Source organism: Aspergillus ibericus (genome assembly GCF_003184845.1).
Source record: "Aspergillus ibericus CBS 121593 unplaced genomic scaffold BO80scaffold_53, whole genome shotgun sequence".
Taxonomy (NCBI): domain Eukaryota; kingdom Fungi; phylum Ascomycota; class Eurotiomycetes; order Eurotiales; family Aspergillaceae; genus Aspergillus; species Aspergillus ibericus.
In genome coordinates, this window is record NW_020292151.1 from 148227 (window position 1) to 163279 (window position 15053).

General features: G+C 50.4%; 7 protein-coding genes across 7 annotated transcripts; 2 read left to right on the plus strand and 5 right to left on the minus strand.

Moving 5' to 3' along the window:
* Nucleotides 1-1148: 1148 nt before the first annotated feature.
* On the minus strand, nt 1149-3850 carry BO80DRAFT_496829 (alpha/beta hydrolase). Its single transcript, XM_025724045.1, has 6 exons — nt 3436-3850; nt 3197-3386; nt 1909-3144; nt 1774-1849; nt 1657-1717; nt 1149-1596 (listed from the first exon to the last, which is right to left on the minus strand). Exons 1-6 carry the CDS (start codon nt 3655-3657, stop codon nt 1378-1380), a joined length of 2004 nt encoding a protein of 667 aa, XP_025571051.1. The 5' UTR covers nt 3658-3850; the 3' UTR covers nt 1149-1377.
* BO80DRAFT_218900 (uncharacterized protein) lies at nt 3771-4313 on the minus strand. Its single transcript, XM_025714375.1, has one exon. It carries the CDS (start codon nt 4242-4244, stop codon nt 3885-3887), a length of 360 nt encoding a protein of 119 aa, XP_025571052.1. The 5' UTR covers nt 4245-4313; the 3' UTR covers nt 3771-3884.
* Nucleotides 4314-4498: 185 nt separating this feature from the next.
* BO80DRAFT_365695 (nuclear transport factor 2 family protein) lies at nt 4499-5269 on the plus strand (the record flags this gene model as incomplete). Its single annotated transcript, XM_025716213.1, has 2 exons — nt 4499-4578; nt 4876-5269. The coding sequence occupies 2 exons, from the start codon at nt 4499-4501 to the stop codon at nt 5267-5269; spliced, it is 474 nt and encodes a 157-aa protein (XP_025571053.1).
* Nucleotides 5270-5450: 181 nt separating this feature from the next.
* Nucleotides 5451-6491, minus strand: BO80DRAFT_218921 (uncharacterized protein). Its single transcript, XM_025714376.1, has 2 exons — nt 5971-6491; nt 5451-5898 (listed from the first exon to the last, which is right to left on the minus strand). Exons 1-2 carry the CDS (start codon nt 6218-6220, stop codon nt 5639-5641), a joined length of 510 nt encoding a protein of 169 aa, XP_025571054.1. The 5' UTR covers nt 6221-6491; the 3' UTR covers nt 5451-5638.
* BO80DRAFT_218955 (serine/threonine-protein kinase) lies at nt 6400-10814 on the plus strand. The gene is made up of 6 exons (XM_025714377.1): nt 6400-6491; nt 6604-7282; nt 7331-8056; nt 8124-10060; nt 10109-10411; nt 10465-10814. Exons 2-6 carry the CDS (start codon nt 6690-6692, stop codon nt 10695-10697), a joined length of 3792 nt encoding a protein of 1263 aa, XP_025571055.1. The 5' UTR covers nt 6400-6491; nt 6604-6689; the 3' UTR covers nt 10698-10814.
* Nucleotides 10815-11383: 569 nt separating this feature from the next.
* BO80DRAFT_218999 (uncharacterized protein) lies at nt 11384-12454 on the minus strand. The gene has a single exon (XM_025714378.1). It carries the CDS (start codon nt 12324-12326, stop codon nt 11661-11663), a length of 666 nt encoding a protein of 221 aa, XP_025571056.1. The 5' UTR covers nt 12327-12454; the 3' UTR covers nt 11384-11660.
* Nucleotides 12455-12991: 537 nt separating this feature from the next.
* Nucleotides 12992-14797, minus strand: BO80DRAFT_219004 (Zn(II)2Cys6 transcription factor domain-containing protein). The gene is made up of 4 exons (XM_025714379.1): nt 14472-14797; nt 14063-14353; nt 13663-13977; nt 12992-13598 (listed from the first exon to the last, which is right to left on the minus strand). Exons 1-4 carry the CDS (start codon nt 14652-14654, stop codon nt 13161-13163), a joined length of 1227 nt encoding a protein of 408 aa, XP_025571057.1. The 5' UTR covers nt 14655-14797; the 3' UTR covers nt 12992-13160.
* Nucleotides 14798-15053: the final 256 nt, after the last annotated feature.

The following is a 15053-nucleotide window of genomic DNA, read 5'->3' on the forward strand; positions in this document are numbered from 1 at the left end:
ATCAATCCGTATCAAGATATCTGACAAACACGGCTTTCACCCGGGTCTATCTACATAGTCCAATGCTCTGTCATTTCCCATCATCAACCCCTGATCTCGACCCCAATCTCCCCCAAGTCCCAACAGATAACTAGTAATCTAGACCAGTTTCTCTATCGATAAGCTTAGCAAACAGCCATTGACACCAAAAAACCCATCAATGTGTACGATTCAATAAACCTAGACGTAAGACTAGTCGACAGCCTCAAAGTACAACCGATATGAACATCAACCTTCATTTCCACCCCCATGGACAAAGTTTTCATCAATTCACCTGAGTAAATAACACAAAATCATAACACCCAACCAATTGGTCCTCCGTAACCTTACCAACCCCCCAAAGATCCTCAATATCTGATGCCTCGACACCCCAGGCATCATAGACACCCCTCCATCCACCACCGAGGACCAATTCCTATTAGCTCAACAGCCCAAATCACGAGAAACTAGCCCCACCAAGTCCAATATCAAACCAATCACAGCCACCCTCCCACTTTGCAAAGCTGCTTCTCTCCTTTTGCCAAGCCAGCCACTACGTAACCCGTCCACCGGCCGTTAAGGGACCTTGGTGCTTGGTGACCGCCACTATGCATGATCCCGGAGATTATCCTACCCGGATTTTTGTAAGGCAGGATGGTTTGGTTCGGCCATTGAAAGGATGTATCTCACACTCAGGAGGAGGAAATGCACCATGGTCATGTCCAGTGTACGGAGTATCGGCATTGCCACTGGGCTACGATGGGTGACCAGCCCGGCTTGCGTCGGACCGCAGACACGGATCATGGTATCCGAGAATCTGATAAGATTGGCCAACCAACCATAGGGAACATTCGGCCTCCGATCACGGAACTTGAGTATCGGTAGTTGAACCCTTGGGCTATCATTATTAAGATAGGACGTATAACAGAAGCCGAGTGCACACGGAGATGAGTAACGTATCGCCGATTCCCCGCCATCTTCGTGGATTACCTAAGGTAGGCCAGTCTGGGGCAATGTACCAGGCTTACACAGTACTTCCCCACCGCGATTATGCATCATCCGGGTTCTAGAAGGTGTGGGTGGCTAACCCCTGACGATGGACAGGGGTTGGTCTTCGAGTGCTTAGAAAGCCCAAGGTAATTAGATTAAGAAATCTATGGTATCTGAGCAACGAGACATGTTCAATAAGAGACAGCCGATATGCTCAACAAGGACTGGATACTTTGATGTTATGTAGAGCCGCATAGGAGAGCAGTGTGCATCAAGGATACGATACTGCCCAGCATCCTGTATTGCAAATTTGCACAAACAGGGCGTTCTCTGGCAGTGGCTACCCTTCTTCAACCTGAGCCTAAACTTTCAAGCACCCAACAGATTGCTGGTCTCTCCCAGCGAATGCAAAGCATGCATCAATGCCTTGTCATCCGGCGACAGAGCCTGCTGTTTTTCATACCCTGGAATATGGAAGGGAAGCTCCTCTACCTCGCAAATAAGTTCAGGATCGGGTAGCTCGCCGCTGTGGAAGTACTGCCGAACTGCTTTTGCCGTGCACAATGATGGGCCACTTAGTGAGCAATGCTGCGACATCAGGCTGGTGTTAGTTGTGTTCTATGTCAACTGCACTTAGAGAGTACTCACTCCGACAGAGTTCTGCTTTAGCACAACTGAGTCAGGGAATCCGCGAGCCATCGCATAGGCGCTGCAGGTACGTCAGTATCGCCATCTCAAGAGCTGTTAGGGTCAAGTAAGCAAGACTTTTGTAGCGGGGTTACTGGATCATAGGTATTTCCGATGAATAACAATGGATGTGACGTGTTTCCTGTAAAGGGTCCTTCAAGTGCGCACGTCTGTCAGACTACATTATCCAGTAAGGTATCGTGATAGGCTTACCATCATAGCGCCATACAGGCCGCGTTTGCAACCTAATGCAGGACATGCGAATTTCAGCCCAGAAATCTCCTATAGCCTTACTTTGCCCCCGGAGCGTATGCCAATAATTTCGGAATACCTCCTTAGGGATGCCATCGATACCTGGCCCGTCTGTGCAGACAATATTCATTGCAGCTTCGAAATCGCTCTCACCAGGCACTTTGCAATGCTTGGAAGAAGGATCACACGAAGGCGGTCCGTTCCACTTCTTGGCCTTGTTTTTGGAATCCGCGAAGGAAGACCCGTTGCCGTGCTCCAGATCAGCCAGCACTTGGGCCACGAACTCGAAGGACTTCAGAGGAGTGTAAAGAGAGTCCTTGACCAGCAACGTTACATCGCTGTAGGTTATGATTTCTGGACCCCTGCTCTCGGAAGCAGCCACCGCAATGGGACTATATGTAAGATTTGTCAAGAGTTGCTCATAACGAAACATGAGATCTTCGGGGCCACTATGACCATGCGCGAACGGGCAATATGTTGGCCCGGCTGTGTGGCAGTACTCAAAAAAACTATCGAGGGCTGCGTCCGCGTCTTGTAGGTTAGCGAGCCACATGCCAGCATAGTAATCATTGGCATTGCAGACTCCATCAATCACAGCACGGCCGATGCGATGAGGCTGCATAGCCGCAAATGTGGCACCCAGGACTGTCCCATACGAGAAACCCCAGTACAGCAGCTTTTCCTGTCCCTTGTTCCAGCGGTTCTGCAACCTGATAGTTGCAATATCCAAGTTTGGGTCATGAGGAGAATCGTCGATAGCAATTGAGAGTAGCCTCTCGGTTTCTCGCTCGCGCCACTCTCCATGGCGCTCTACTAGCTCAACCATATCCGCCACCACTGGGGCTGTATTCATGAAAGGTCCTATCCATCCGTCGTCCTCTGAAGACTCAGCACTTGGTTGACTGCAGCTCATCCCATATGCTTCGAATCTTGCCCATCGAGTATCAAATGCCGTTTCAGAGCTTCCTAAAGTGCCCTCTGCCTCCGACTGCAATGACCACGCTTTCCTCGTCATTGGGTCAGGAAAGCAGGAAAAACTAGGGGTTGTATTATTGACGCCCCTTGGATCGAAGCTGACTATATCAAAGTATTTTCCCGTAGCGGAGTCTACACTTGGCGGCTCCGCGGAATCAACGATTGTCTGGATAGCTTTCCCATATCGGAACACAAAGCTGGCTCCAGATCCACCAGGGCCACCTGATTTGCACTCAATATTGGCACTATACAATAATGATATGATCTTCCTTACCTGGATTTAGGAGAATAGCTCCACCGTATCGCACGTCTGTGACTGGTACTTTTGCAGGCAGCTTGATGACAGCCAAAGCGATTTTCGATCCTTTGCCATCGGTACGGTTCCAGTCCATTGGAAGCTCTAAACGGGCGCATTCGTAACTCTCGAAGCATGGATGATATATAAGTTGCTCAGTGGGGGTGATCTAACGGGATGTGTTAGTACCCGACGATCTGAAAGATGGAATCACCCACATCTGCCCATTTGAATGGAGCATCGCTGAGAGAGGGTCCTGACAACTGTTGCCCAAGGGACTTGCTTCTGTAAAAGCCCATATGCACTTGTAGGATGGCAAACGCGGCGATGGTGAGCAAGATGGAGAATCGAATGACCCGTCCTTTGAAATGCTGGGGCCTAGTGGACAACGCTCGCAAATCGAGCTGCTGGCCAGACACTTTCTCGTCCGGAGGCGTCATGTTGGCAGTCTATGGATATGTCTATTCCAGAGAACTAGCAGGAGTTGCCGTTGTGGAGGAAGAATGTCCAGGTTGCAATGGATGCTCCCGCCGGGCCTTGGCTGAAGGTATCATGAGACCCGATATTTATATCAGTCATTTTTCATCCTTGCAAGCTCCCGGCAAACGTCAGCACTTGGGTAGGTTGTGCAAGTGCACTACCTTGGATAGTAGTCCTAGTAGTGTATCTAGTCCCTATCGTTCCTTCCGAACCAGGCATAGTCATCGAAGCGCGTTCTGTGACTGGTGCTGCCCCGATGCTCCCCGCCGATAAGCCGATGCCTCACGAACGGACGACCGTTCAACACCGCCGGATTACTGGAGACATGGGTACTATATGTGCAGTGAGGCTCTAGCACCTCAAAGGACTTTGAGGTTCTCAGGATGCTATCGATATCCGTGTTCTTGGTTAGACGCATTTTGACCACCAAGGCTTCGAGAGGCAACCAGGCTAACAAACTATATATCATCTTCCTAAGCATCGCCTTTGCGCCAACCCCCGGGTTCAGTCGAGTCAATATGCGCGAACCCTTTAGGAGACATAACATTTTGTGACACTCCAATAGGCTTCTGATTGCCAATTTCCGACCGTACTGGCTTGTATTTTCGGTGCGTTTACGTCTGACTGAAGCTTGCAGGCTCTAATGCAGCGCTAAGGCGTCTTTCTCTCTTAGACCCCACGTGACTTTTAACGGCTTATGTACAATGAGTCAACCATGACCTTTTCTTCAACCTTGTCTTCATCTCCAACCTTGTGCAGCTGATTGGACATCTCTTTTTGCAGCAACAAATACCAGAAACCATGGCTGACATTAAGCCCCCTTTCACGGAGGATTCGGCGCGGAAGAAGGTCAAGGCTGCGCAGAACCTATGGAACACCATGTGAGATTCCCTTCTAATTTGATGGAGCTTCGATATGGGGTCTAGAATCTGGCTGGATCTTGCAATCTGTCGTCATTATCAATGCTGGTATGGGGGGTCGAAGGCTATCCCGAACCCAATGTTCCATCCCTTGCTTGCAACTTGGGCCTTTACCGCGAGCCGACCATTCTTCATCTTCTGCCCGTTGCTCTCTGATTCTTACCAACATTCTTCGTGATTTCTGAAACGCTTCCACTGCCTGAAGCTTGCTAATTTCTTGGACACATCTATCGACGTACTGACGCACTATACATGCAGGGATCCCGTGCGAGTTGCGCAGGCTTATACGCCCACGTGTATTTGGCGCAATCGGACTGCATTCTTCTCCGGAACAGAAGGCATCATTGACTTCTTAACAGCCAAATGGAAGCGCGAAAAAAACTACAAGCTGCGCAAGGAACTCTTTTCCTTCACCGATAACCGCATCGCAGTGCAATTTTGGTACGAATACCAAGACGTTGAAGATGGTCTGCGTTGGAAGCGGTGCTATGGACTCGAAGACTGGACTTTTGATCGAGAGACAGGGAAGATGTGTAAGAGAATGATGAGTGGGAACGACGTACTTGTCGGATTGGATGGGAATGGAGAGGGAAGATGGTTTGTGGAAGGGGTTGATCCTGAAGAAGTGAAGATTGGAGAGGAGCATTGGTGATAGGTCACTCCAAGCACCTGCACATTTGGAACTGCTGTCACCCGTTTTGCCAACAGGTACACATTGTCTGCAAATACGGAGTAGCGGTTGACAATGTTCCGTAGGCTATGCTGCATGGAAGAGGTTATGGTGGGTTTCTTCCTACTGGTTGCGATTCCCTTGTCCCTGGATATTTTGACAAAATCGGTAGTTCTCAGATCTCTACTCCGTATCATTCCCAGGACTAGATGTAGACAGTTGGCGCGTGGCCAGGGGGTTGACGCTACGCGAAAGTTGATGCCAATCGCGCCCTTTGTCGAATGCCCCTCATCCGATTTGTAGCACTTCGTATGGAAGGGGCATAGTCACCCCTGCGTCTTTAACTTGAACTTAACGCAGACAAGGAGTAGTAGAAGATAAGATTGCCCCAGGCATTTGACAGGCCGGGCGGACGTGTGGCAATTGGCAAGTGCCACCCTGTGCCCCCTGTATTCGTGCAACGAAGGGAGGAATGTAGTGCCGCCTTGACTTGCGAGAGACCCCAACCACCTCTGGGGCGTGTCTTTGTCCGTAATGACGTCGTCGTCGATCCACGAGCCTAGGGGCTTTGGATAACATCTCGGAAGAATCAAAGGGAAGGACGGGCTTGGCTGATCCCATGTCAGTCAACTAGAAGTCAAGGGCCCATGCTTGCGAAAAAAAAAATGTTGCGACATGCTCACCTTTGACCATCATGATTTCCATCCGGTAACGTTTCTTCAACCTGGGAGGAATCAGGTGTGACGGAAGAGCAGACCATCCAGGTAGAGGGTCGCATTCCAAGCCTATTGCACCTAATGCTGGCGGGTGCCCGGGAGGGTGAAGAGGAATCCCAAGCAAAACAAACATACGACAGCCATTCCACAGGCTTGACCTCTCGGCGCGGTATGTGGTTTGCTTGCTTTGACCACCGCGTATGGGTCTGGCAAGCATGCCGCCAGGAAATTACTGGCACCCAGGTAATCTATCTGCACTTTCAATGCCCCCTCCTCCGACTGTGACAGTCTGGACTTGGGTGCGGTTTGTAGACATTATCGCCAACTGACTTCCCTCCACGCGCTACGTGTGGCGTTAGACGGACAGACAGACAGCCTGGAAAGTATTGTCGCAAGAGCAAAGGAAGCGAACAATAGGCAATTCACAGACTCCCTCCGCCATCTGTTCCTTGTGCGAACAGGGCATGCTACTTAGTACTCACACTCGTGTAAGTGATCCTTCAGGCACTGTTTGGAGTCCCCTGCTGTACATACCGGTCACTCTCCTGCTTTGGTATACACTTCACAAATGATTCGTTCTCTAACACTATGAGGATTTAGCCGGGACCATCACGATAAATACCGCCATTTGCCTTATGCAGACGCGGTAATACTTTCCTCTGCTTTCTCCCTGAAAGACGGGCCAAATGGACGAGAGAACCACGCCCCTCGCCTCTGAAACAATGCGGACGCCCCTGACAGATGCGACAGCGAGGGTAAACAAGTGCCTGACACCGATTACAGAGCGAGAAGAGCAAATGAGACAAGCACGGTATCAGATGACGTCGCCAGTGCCGATGTCTATAGTGACAAGTCCTTTGACCGCGAAAGGGAATACGGAGATCACTTGCAGTTCGCCAGTTCCCGATTCACAGCCCGGAACCAATCGGAACTCTACAATATCGGCTGCATCAATCATCTCGAATCAAGGGAAAAGAAAAACACACGTGGGACCATGGCAACTTGGGAAGACTCTCGGCCAGGGGGCAAGTGGTCGTGTGAGGCTGGCGAAACACTCGGTCACAGGGCAGATGGCAGCGATCAAGATTGTATCGAAGAAGGCAGCAGTAATGGCGCAGAGTGCGAGCTTGGCGAAAATGGACAAGAAGGCAGGTCGTTTTGGAGGACTGGGGCCGAGGCAGATTCCATCAGGGCTTGAGCGCGAGGTTGTGATCATGAAGCTGATCGAGCACCCAAACGTGATCAACTTGTACGATGTGTGGGAGAACCGGGGAGAGCTGTAGGTGATGTTAGAGGGCTAGATGAGGCTATAACTGACCATTCTTAGGTATCTTGTCCTGGAATATGTTGAAGGTGGAGAATTGTTCCGTTACATCTCTCGGCACGCACCCCTACCGGAGGAAGAGGCCGTGCGAATTTTTCGACAGATTATTGCTGGACTGGACCATTGCCACCGTTTCAACATCTGTCACCGAGATCTGAAGCCCGAGAACATCTTGCTAGATGGACAGTGCAATGTGAAGCTCGCTGACTTTGGAATGGCCGCCCTCCAGACCAACCGCGGGCTTGATACGTCCTGCGGAAGTCCACATTACGCTGCCCCCGAGGTCGTTGGAGGCAAAATATACCATGGGGACAAAGCAGATATATGGAGCTGCGGCATCATCCTGCACGCCTTATTGACTGGATACCTACCATTCGATGGAGGGGACGTCGACAGCACCCTCAGCCTGGTGAAGCGTGGTGCTTTTCAGATCCCCAAATGGGTTAGTCGCGAGGCTGCGGATCTCATCAGACGTATACTGGAGAAAAATCCGGGGCGTCGGATTAGCATGGAAGAGATTTGGATGCACCCTCTGCTGACCAAGTACGAAAAGCATCATCAAGGGACAGTCAACCAGCATGTTGGGCCTCCACGACAGCTGTTGCCGCAAGACTGCGGTCCAGTTATCAATAATAGGCACGATATTGATATCGACCTTCTGAGAAACCTCCAGACACTATGGCCCGACGCTACGCCGACTGCGATACTCGAAAGGATCTTGGATCCTGCGTAAGTTATCGCGCCTTTTTCAGCCCATTTATCATTGTTGCCATAACTGACCACTTGGTTCAACTAGTCCAACTCAAGAGCGGATGTTTTACAACGCCTTGGTGAACTTCCGAAATGAACAGCTAGAGAATTATCAGGGTCAGACTCTCCAATACTCGGCCAGCGACTACCACCATATTTCGGCGCCCGAGCGTATCTCGAATAAAAGAACCAGTCGTGTAAGGACGAATTCAGCAAAGTGGTCTCAGTTTCCGGCCGTAAAAGAGACAGGTATAAGAGCCAAGTATAACGAAGAGCCGAAGTCATGTGCGACAGTGCGAAGCTACGACCCGTTCAGATCACCGCAAGATAAATACACCAAGAAAGCTAAATACGCCAAAATCACCGTCTACCGAAACGGAGTAGTTGATAATACTAAAGAAGGACCTTCCGAGACCGTCCGGCCATCGAAGCCTGTTGAGAAGACTGACACAGAGTACGAAGACCTGGAATGTCCGCCGAGCTCACCTTTGGTGGTTATGCGTGACAAGAAGATGAAGGTCAACTCTGTCAAATCATTCCAGTCGAAAGCCTCCCTATCAGGGTCTCGCCGAGCTTTATATGGTACCTCAACCCCTCGTTCTGCCAGTTACAAACGCAACGTATGTTTCCACCATACTCGAAATCGATCACAAGGATCTATGTCAGTCAAACTCAGGGTCGCGAGGGCCAGAGCTCGTGATCTCAAACTTGATTCCAGTCAAAGCAGCTTAGTATCTACATTCGAGGATGATCCATTCTCCGACGCACAGGAGAGTCCGTCATTGCCAGCCCAGCCTACCGTTGTACGTGCTGCCGCTGTCACAATCAAGAATTGTCCCCAGATGAAGAAGGTGCGAAACAGCGATATCATCTGGAAAGATGATGCGCGGAAAGTGTCCCATGAGCTCAGTCAGATATGCGAGGAGGCTTTTAATGGCAGCTCCCTCTCAACTAATTGTACTGCTAGTACGTGTATTGGTTCCGTGACTCCTGCAACATCGGTATCTATGGCCAGCCCCGAAGCCTCGCACCAGAAGCTTGCTTCCCATAGCTTGAACTCTTCTAGCACGGGCCCAAAGCCCACGGCTGGATTATCGCCAGAGTCCTACACAGCTGCGGAACTCATTGAAACCCGCCGCAAGTTGTTTGAATATTCTCGTCGGGATGAGCCAAAAAACACTCAGTACCTTAAGCCGATCATAGGACACATAGATCGTCTGATTGAGCAAGATGAAATGAGGAGACAAGAAAAACTCAAGAATTGTCGGCACTACCCTAATCCAAACGGAAACCCATTTGTCCAACCATCAGATGAAAACCAACGAACATCCAGAGCATCCGAGAACAAATGTGTTGCATCTGACAGTCAAAACAAGGGCAAATACCACCAGGATGATCGTCGGACCGCCTCACAGTCGACCGTTGGAAACAACTCAAGCCGTTCTAGTCGCGATGGGAAGCGAACAGTCCGCATGGTCCCCCAGAGTTCCCTGCAGTCTATTGAGCCCACCAAGGATTTGAATCTCCGGGACAACCGCACTGTGCATCCTCGTGAGATTCCAGAGATTTCCGACGTGGACACACCACAGCCCGACAGCGAACCGACTGCACTGCCTACACGTAGATTCGCCTCTATCAATTTTCGTCAAAGTCGGGGTCCCTGGGAACTGGATCCCATTGAAGAAAACCCAGGATCTCCAAGACGGAGCGGGACTCGTGCTTCAGATAACAAGAAATGGTCGTGGTTCCAAAATAGGTCCCAGACATCGAGTGACAAGGCGACGAGGACTTCTATCGATGTTCGGCCCATACAACCGAGTTCGGCGACCGTTATCAGACACGAAGTTGGGCCTTCAGGATCAACCCCGGAGGCCCAGCCAGACTCGAAGAGCCGAAAGCAGCCCTCCAACAAGCCCAAGGGAGGATTCTTCAGGAGACTTATCACTCGACGAGCAAGTAAAAACACTCAAAGCCCAGACGCAGGTGAGTTCGATGTACCAGATAGCGTTGGACCCGGCTCATCATCCACAGGACCTGACGATCAAGACACAAACCCCTTGCTCCAACGCCCACTTGAAACTGGTCGTATATCAGACACAGACTTTGCCGACAAACCTCTACCACGCCCACCACGCAGCGCAAGAAACCAGAACTGGTTCGCTCGGGTCTTCCAAATCAAGCCCGCTTGTCGAGTAGTAGCACTGAACACATCTACCACCAAAGCCCGAAAATTCATACATAAGACGCTGCGCGACTGGAAGAAATGGGGCATGGAGGAGGTTCACCTCGACAAGGACAAACGCGTCATTTACGGCAGCGTGGGTGAAGTCAATTGTAAGATGTCTAAGTCCCTACTACTTATGAACTCCCGACTCACACGATTGCAGTACTCAATCTTCGACCGGTCGAATTCTCTGCTGAGTTCTGCACATATCTGGAACAAGGCCGACAAGAGAACCTTAGTCTTGTCCGCTTCAAGCAAGAGCGTGGAGCAGCCTCTTCGTTCAACAAGGTTGTCGACACTCTGTATCTTCTCATGAAGGGTCAACAAATGCTCATGGAGGATCCGGCCCGAGCCAAAGAGATGGTTCGGATCTTAGACGACTTTCCCAATTCTTGAAGATCAACACAACCCTCTCGGCCTCTTCCTTCCACCCACACCTTCTGGCCCATCCATCATGGAAACATAACCACCAGGACTAATGAAACCATTTCACCACCCACTTGGCTCCCTTCTTCCAGCGTTGCATATACCTTCGATCAAATTGATCGACATACAGGATACCATGACATTGTCCATAACAATCACCACAACATCTGGGTTTTCTTTTGCCAATCTTTTTGTTCGGAATTTATGAACCTTCCTTCTCTTCAGGCATCCAGACTTATCACAGATCCACACTCGCTTGGTCTTTCCTTTCCTTTTATGAAATCAAACACACACTCTCGTTGGCTTCTCAGGCGTTTATTTTCCTCTTCTTTTCACGTTCATTTCACTAATACCTACCAACTCAACTATCTAACTTGGACTCTGCACCCTTTCCCAGACCGTTATCACTCCCACAGCAGCGTTCATTATTCCCTTCTCCTTCTTCTTTTTCTTCCCTCTCTTTCATCTCCAGTCAGTCATTCATTCGATACTCTAGTTATTTCCTAAGTACACTCACCCATCTTTTCACTCGCTCGTTCGCTCAATACGAGTTCGTTTCTTTCTATATCTGATTTACATATGCCATGTTACGCTTCCCACTTTCTTTTCGCTTGACCAGTGGTATGTAAGATAGTCTACTTAATCTAACACAGCCCTCGAAATTGAATATGTCTTACCTATTGTTTCGGTGAGATACTAAATGCGAATATTTCTGTCATACAAGCCACAGTATTGTAATATATGATACGTATTGAAGCACGAGACTGGTCCGGCGATGTTACATGAAGGGAGCTGGAAAGGGTTAGAAGGAGAAAATAGTAGTCGTTTCGGGTCATGTGTAAAATTACTAGGGGAAGAGGGAGGATACACGGGCCCAAGACGGATCTATCCGAGACCTTAGACATCCAAGTGCGCGGTAAGATTCCAAGACGGCTAGATAAGATAAGGGGACCTATTAGCTGGTGATGGTATAGGCGTTGATACTCGAGGACTAGAAGAAAAGAAAACATGATACCATCGCATCAGAACAAACAATATGCACAATGCAACAAAAAGGGTCAAAAAGCACAACACGCATGGAAGAAAAACATTGTGATTGCAAGTCATAAAGTTGATCAGACAGCCTCCCAAGTATGATAGAAAAGACAACCAGAACTGCAAGATGAAATCGACACGACAGACCATAATGACCTCCTTTTTCGCAAACGATGGCATGACACCTTCCAAAGACAAGCAGTCCCTGGACAGTTGGCAAAAACCAGACATAAGAGCATGAACGCAGCACAGATAGCCACCCGAAAGATAGTGAAACACTTGAGAAAGATAAAACCACCGCCAATTGCATTGAAAAACCTTCATCACACATATTCCTCGAAAGAAATGGAAATGCAGCAGATATCCGCACCAATGATTCGATTCGTGATAGCCGACGCAGAGGCAGCCGTTGCCAACAGACGGAGCTTCCAAAGAAAGCCCCGTGCCCAGGTGATCCCAGTTGAGCCCGCTTGGCTCGCAAATGCATTCGTCAGATGAGTAACAGAGGGCAAAGATGGACTGTCCCTTGTTTGGGACGAGTGAAAGTGGTCCATGAAAGACCATGATGAATGCATAGGGCACCAGACTGGATCTTGGCGAGAAATCGAGTGAAAACACCGACGAGAAGGAAAACGTAATTAGTAGGTCGCCCCAAATAATTTATAAACCATGGAAATGTCTTCCGGAAAGGGGAATGTTGTATGAAGTATGAACACGGTGCGAGTTGTTGACTGCCAAGGTACCGCAGCTGTTCCAAAGAGAGCCGCAACATCGACAATCGTATATGATGATCAACCCAGACAGGCATCCTCGTACTTTAATCATGCAGCTCGTAATTCTCTTGCGTCTCGTTTCCATGACCTCGTAGCCGAATAAACATGGAATGAACCTCGTTTCTTCCTTGTTTCTTTTCTTTTTCTTTTTCTTCCAGATCCCTTGATTCCCCCGTGGGACCTCCTATCGTTCAAGGCACTGCATTCTTCACCGCTTCCCATGGCATACGACATCAGAGGTACATTTTGGCATCCCAATGACAAAATATCCCTTTGGGAAGTCGTCATATGCGTCGCGCTTCAAGCATCTGCGTTCTTGGAAAGAGGCATGGCTCCCATTTAGACATTGCACAGAAAAGTCGTTTCCCTTGTCTCATCTTGTTTTCTCATACCTTGCTAATACGTGACAATGACACTACAACCCAGGTGATGGGAAGATGTAGTGTTATCACGCATCTCGTTGCAGTGTGACCAGCACACAAACCTTGCGTATCAACCAACGACGAAGTCGACCCTGCCACCTTCTACTGCATTTCAACCTCCTTCAATCGCAAATTCACCAATCCACCCTGATACCGATCAAAAGCAACGGGTCGACCGGAAGCGCTGTTTTTATCCCCGTGCATTATTGGCCCAAGCCCCGACGATTCAATGCATTGAGCATATCACTATCGGTGCTAGAGCGACCCTGGCCTTGATTTTGGCCTTGGCCCTGACCTTGCCCTTGTCCTTGACCCTGGGCTTCTCCAGGGTTCAGCATGTCACGCACATTGAGTCCACTGCGAGACGAACCACCGGGAGTGGACGTTGGGGGAGGGGTCATCGCACCTTGGTTGGAGTGCATGGGGGGATAGGGCGAGCTGTGGGGAGACGAGGAATGACGACCGTCGTAGGGGTAAGACTGTGGAGAGGGGCGCCGATCGTGTTGAGGAGGAGGATAGTAGGGGCTCGTTGCACTATACGTCTGATATCCAGATGCAGACGATGCAGGCGTTACCGGGGCAAGATTGGTGGGGTCTGGATATTCGAATCCGGAGCCTGATCCCCGACGACCAATGGGCCTCTGTCATGAGATATGAGCACCACGAAAGGCTGCTTGCAAGCAAGGTGAAGCACTTGTGACTTACATGATCTGGGGCTCCATTTGCAAGGGGAGGAGGGGCATTTCCATAGGGATGCTGATACATTCCTTGCGGTGGTGGAAGTGTGCCTTCGGGCTGCTGCTGGGGTGGAAGAGGTTGACCATGAGCGCCGTAGAGCATGACCCCGGGAGCCGCACCGCGTCCTTGGTTCTGTGCATTCCGTAGGTGCGGGTATGCGGCGTGGGCAGGCACAAAGGCTTGCGCCTGGGACGAGACAGGTGTAAACATGCACTCCTGGTTAAAGCGAATGCAGTTGCTACAACGACCATCCTGGGAGCTTTCGAATCCTGAGCAGCGGATCTAATGGTTGCGACATAACGACGTTAGCGGAGGCCGTTATCGCCTGACACCCACAAAGGAGGCCAAGTCCATGATGTATACATACCTTTCGTCTCCGACAGTAGCGACACGCGATGGCAGTCCGCTGACGAGGGGCAGCAGCTTGATAGACTACTTGAGGCGGCGGCGGTGGCTGTTGGGCGTACACATCTCCAGGACGGTAGGGACCGGGAGGTGGTGGCAGACGGTATGGATCCTGTGGGGGCTGGACATGGGGATGCATAGCAGCCATGTTTGACGGCGGCGGATACTGTGTTGGGGGTGGATATTGGTGATCTGCAGCTGGGGGATATGAAGCTGGGGGGTATGAGGCCGGAGGGTACGAGGCCGGAGGGTACTAAAGGTGACCAAGCAGCGTAAGTTAGCCAATGCTCAAGAATCGACAACACTGGCCGAGGTAGATGCGAGAGTATGGGGGAGAGGGGGAGGGGGCGGAAACAATGGCAGTAACGTACGGGGTACTGAGAGGCCGGCGGATATTGAGCAGCTGGATTATCGTCCGGTTGTTCAGGCTGACTAGTATTCCATTGAGGCGGCGGTGGATACTGGCCCTGCCGACTAGGGTCGGTATAATCGTTAGGATTGCGGTACGGGCCCGGCCGGTTCGGGTCGCTGTGATCGTTGGGATTGCCGGACATTGGAAGAGCGAGCGTGCGAGAGGAGCTGCTTAAAAAGACGGGACCGGGGCGACGGTAGGAAGCGCGAGGGCAAATGCAGGATGATGTGAGTCGAAAGTCACGTCCCGCGGGTCGTTCAGCTAAGTAGGCGGGCAGGGATGTGTGTCCTTCAAGGTTTGTTCGAGAGCGCGGCCCGCACGGGGAGAAAGCGTATGTATGATGCCGTCTTGTTCGGTACGGAGGCTCGTATGTATGGCTCAAGGAATGGAGGGCCGTATGTATGTAAATAGTATGTAAGTACGTATCAATGTATGTACGAAGGCGAGGGTGTGTGTGTAAGGCGACTAGGATGTCGATGCGGAGTCAAGCCGGTCAGAAAGTCGACCAATTCAAAAACAGTTCCAGCTCCCGTCGGGTGAT

Excerpts from the sequence above, each read along its gene's own strand:
- BO80DRAFT_219004 (XM_025714379.1), bottom strand. The coding sequence starts at position 14,654 with ATGTCCGGCAATCCCAACGATCACAGCGACCCGAACCGGCCGGGCCCG. Across the intron at positions 14,354-14,471 it reads CGCCGGCCTCTCAGTACCCC|TACCCTCCGGCCTCGTACCC; the intron begins GTACGTTACTGC and ends GGTCACCTTTAG. Across the intron at positions 13,978-14,062 it reads GCTACTGTCGGAGACGAAAG|ATCCGCTGCTCAGGATTCGA; the intron begins GTATGTATACAT and ends CGCAACCATTAG.
- BO80DRAFT_496829 (XM_025724045.1), bottom strand. The coding sequence starts at position 3,657 with ATGACGCCTCCGGACGAGAAAGTGTCTGGCCAGCAGCTCGATTTGCGA. Across the intron at positions 3,145-3,196 it reads AGCTATTCTCCTAAATCCAG|GTGGCCCTGGTGGATCTGGA; the intron begins GTAAGGAAGATC and ends AGTGCAAATCAG. Across the intron at positions 1,597-1,656 it reads TAAAGCAGAACTCTGTCGGA|CATTGCTCACTAAGTGGCCC; the intron begins GTGAGTACTCTC and ends CTGATGTCGCAG.
- BO80DRAFT_218921 (XM_025714376.1), bottom strand. The coding sequence starts at position 6,220 with ATGCTTGCCAGACCCATACGCGGTGGTCAAAGCAAGCAAACCACATAC. Across the intron at positions 5,899-5,970 it reads GGAAATCATGATGGTCAAAG|CCAAGCCCGTCCTTCCCTTT; the intron begins GTGAGCATGTCG and ends ACATGGGATCAG.
- BO80DRAFT_218999 (XM_025714378.1), bottom strand. The coding sequence starts at position 12,326 with ATGGTCTTTCATGGACCACTTTCACTCGTCCCAAACAAGGGACAGTCC.
- BO80DRAFT_218900 (XM_025714375.1), bottom strand. The coding sequence starts at position 4,244 with ATGTTATGTCTCCTAAAGGGTTCGCGCATATTGACTCGACTGAACCCG.
- BO80DRAFT_218955 (XM_025714377.1), top strand. The coding sequence starts at position 6,690 with ATGGACGAGAGAACCACGCCCCTCGCCTCTGAAACAATGCGGACGCCC. Across the intron at positions 10,061-10,108 it reads CACTCAAAGCCCAGACGCAG|GACCTGACGATCAAGACACA; the intron begins GTGAGTTCGATG and ends CATCATCCACAG. Across the intron at positions 10,412-10,464 it reads CAGCGTGGGTGAAGTCAATT|TACTCAATCTTCGACCGGTC; the intron begins GTAAGATGTCTA and ends ACACGATTGCAG.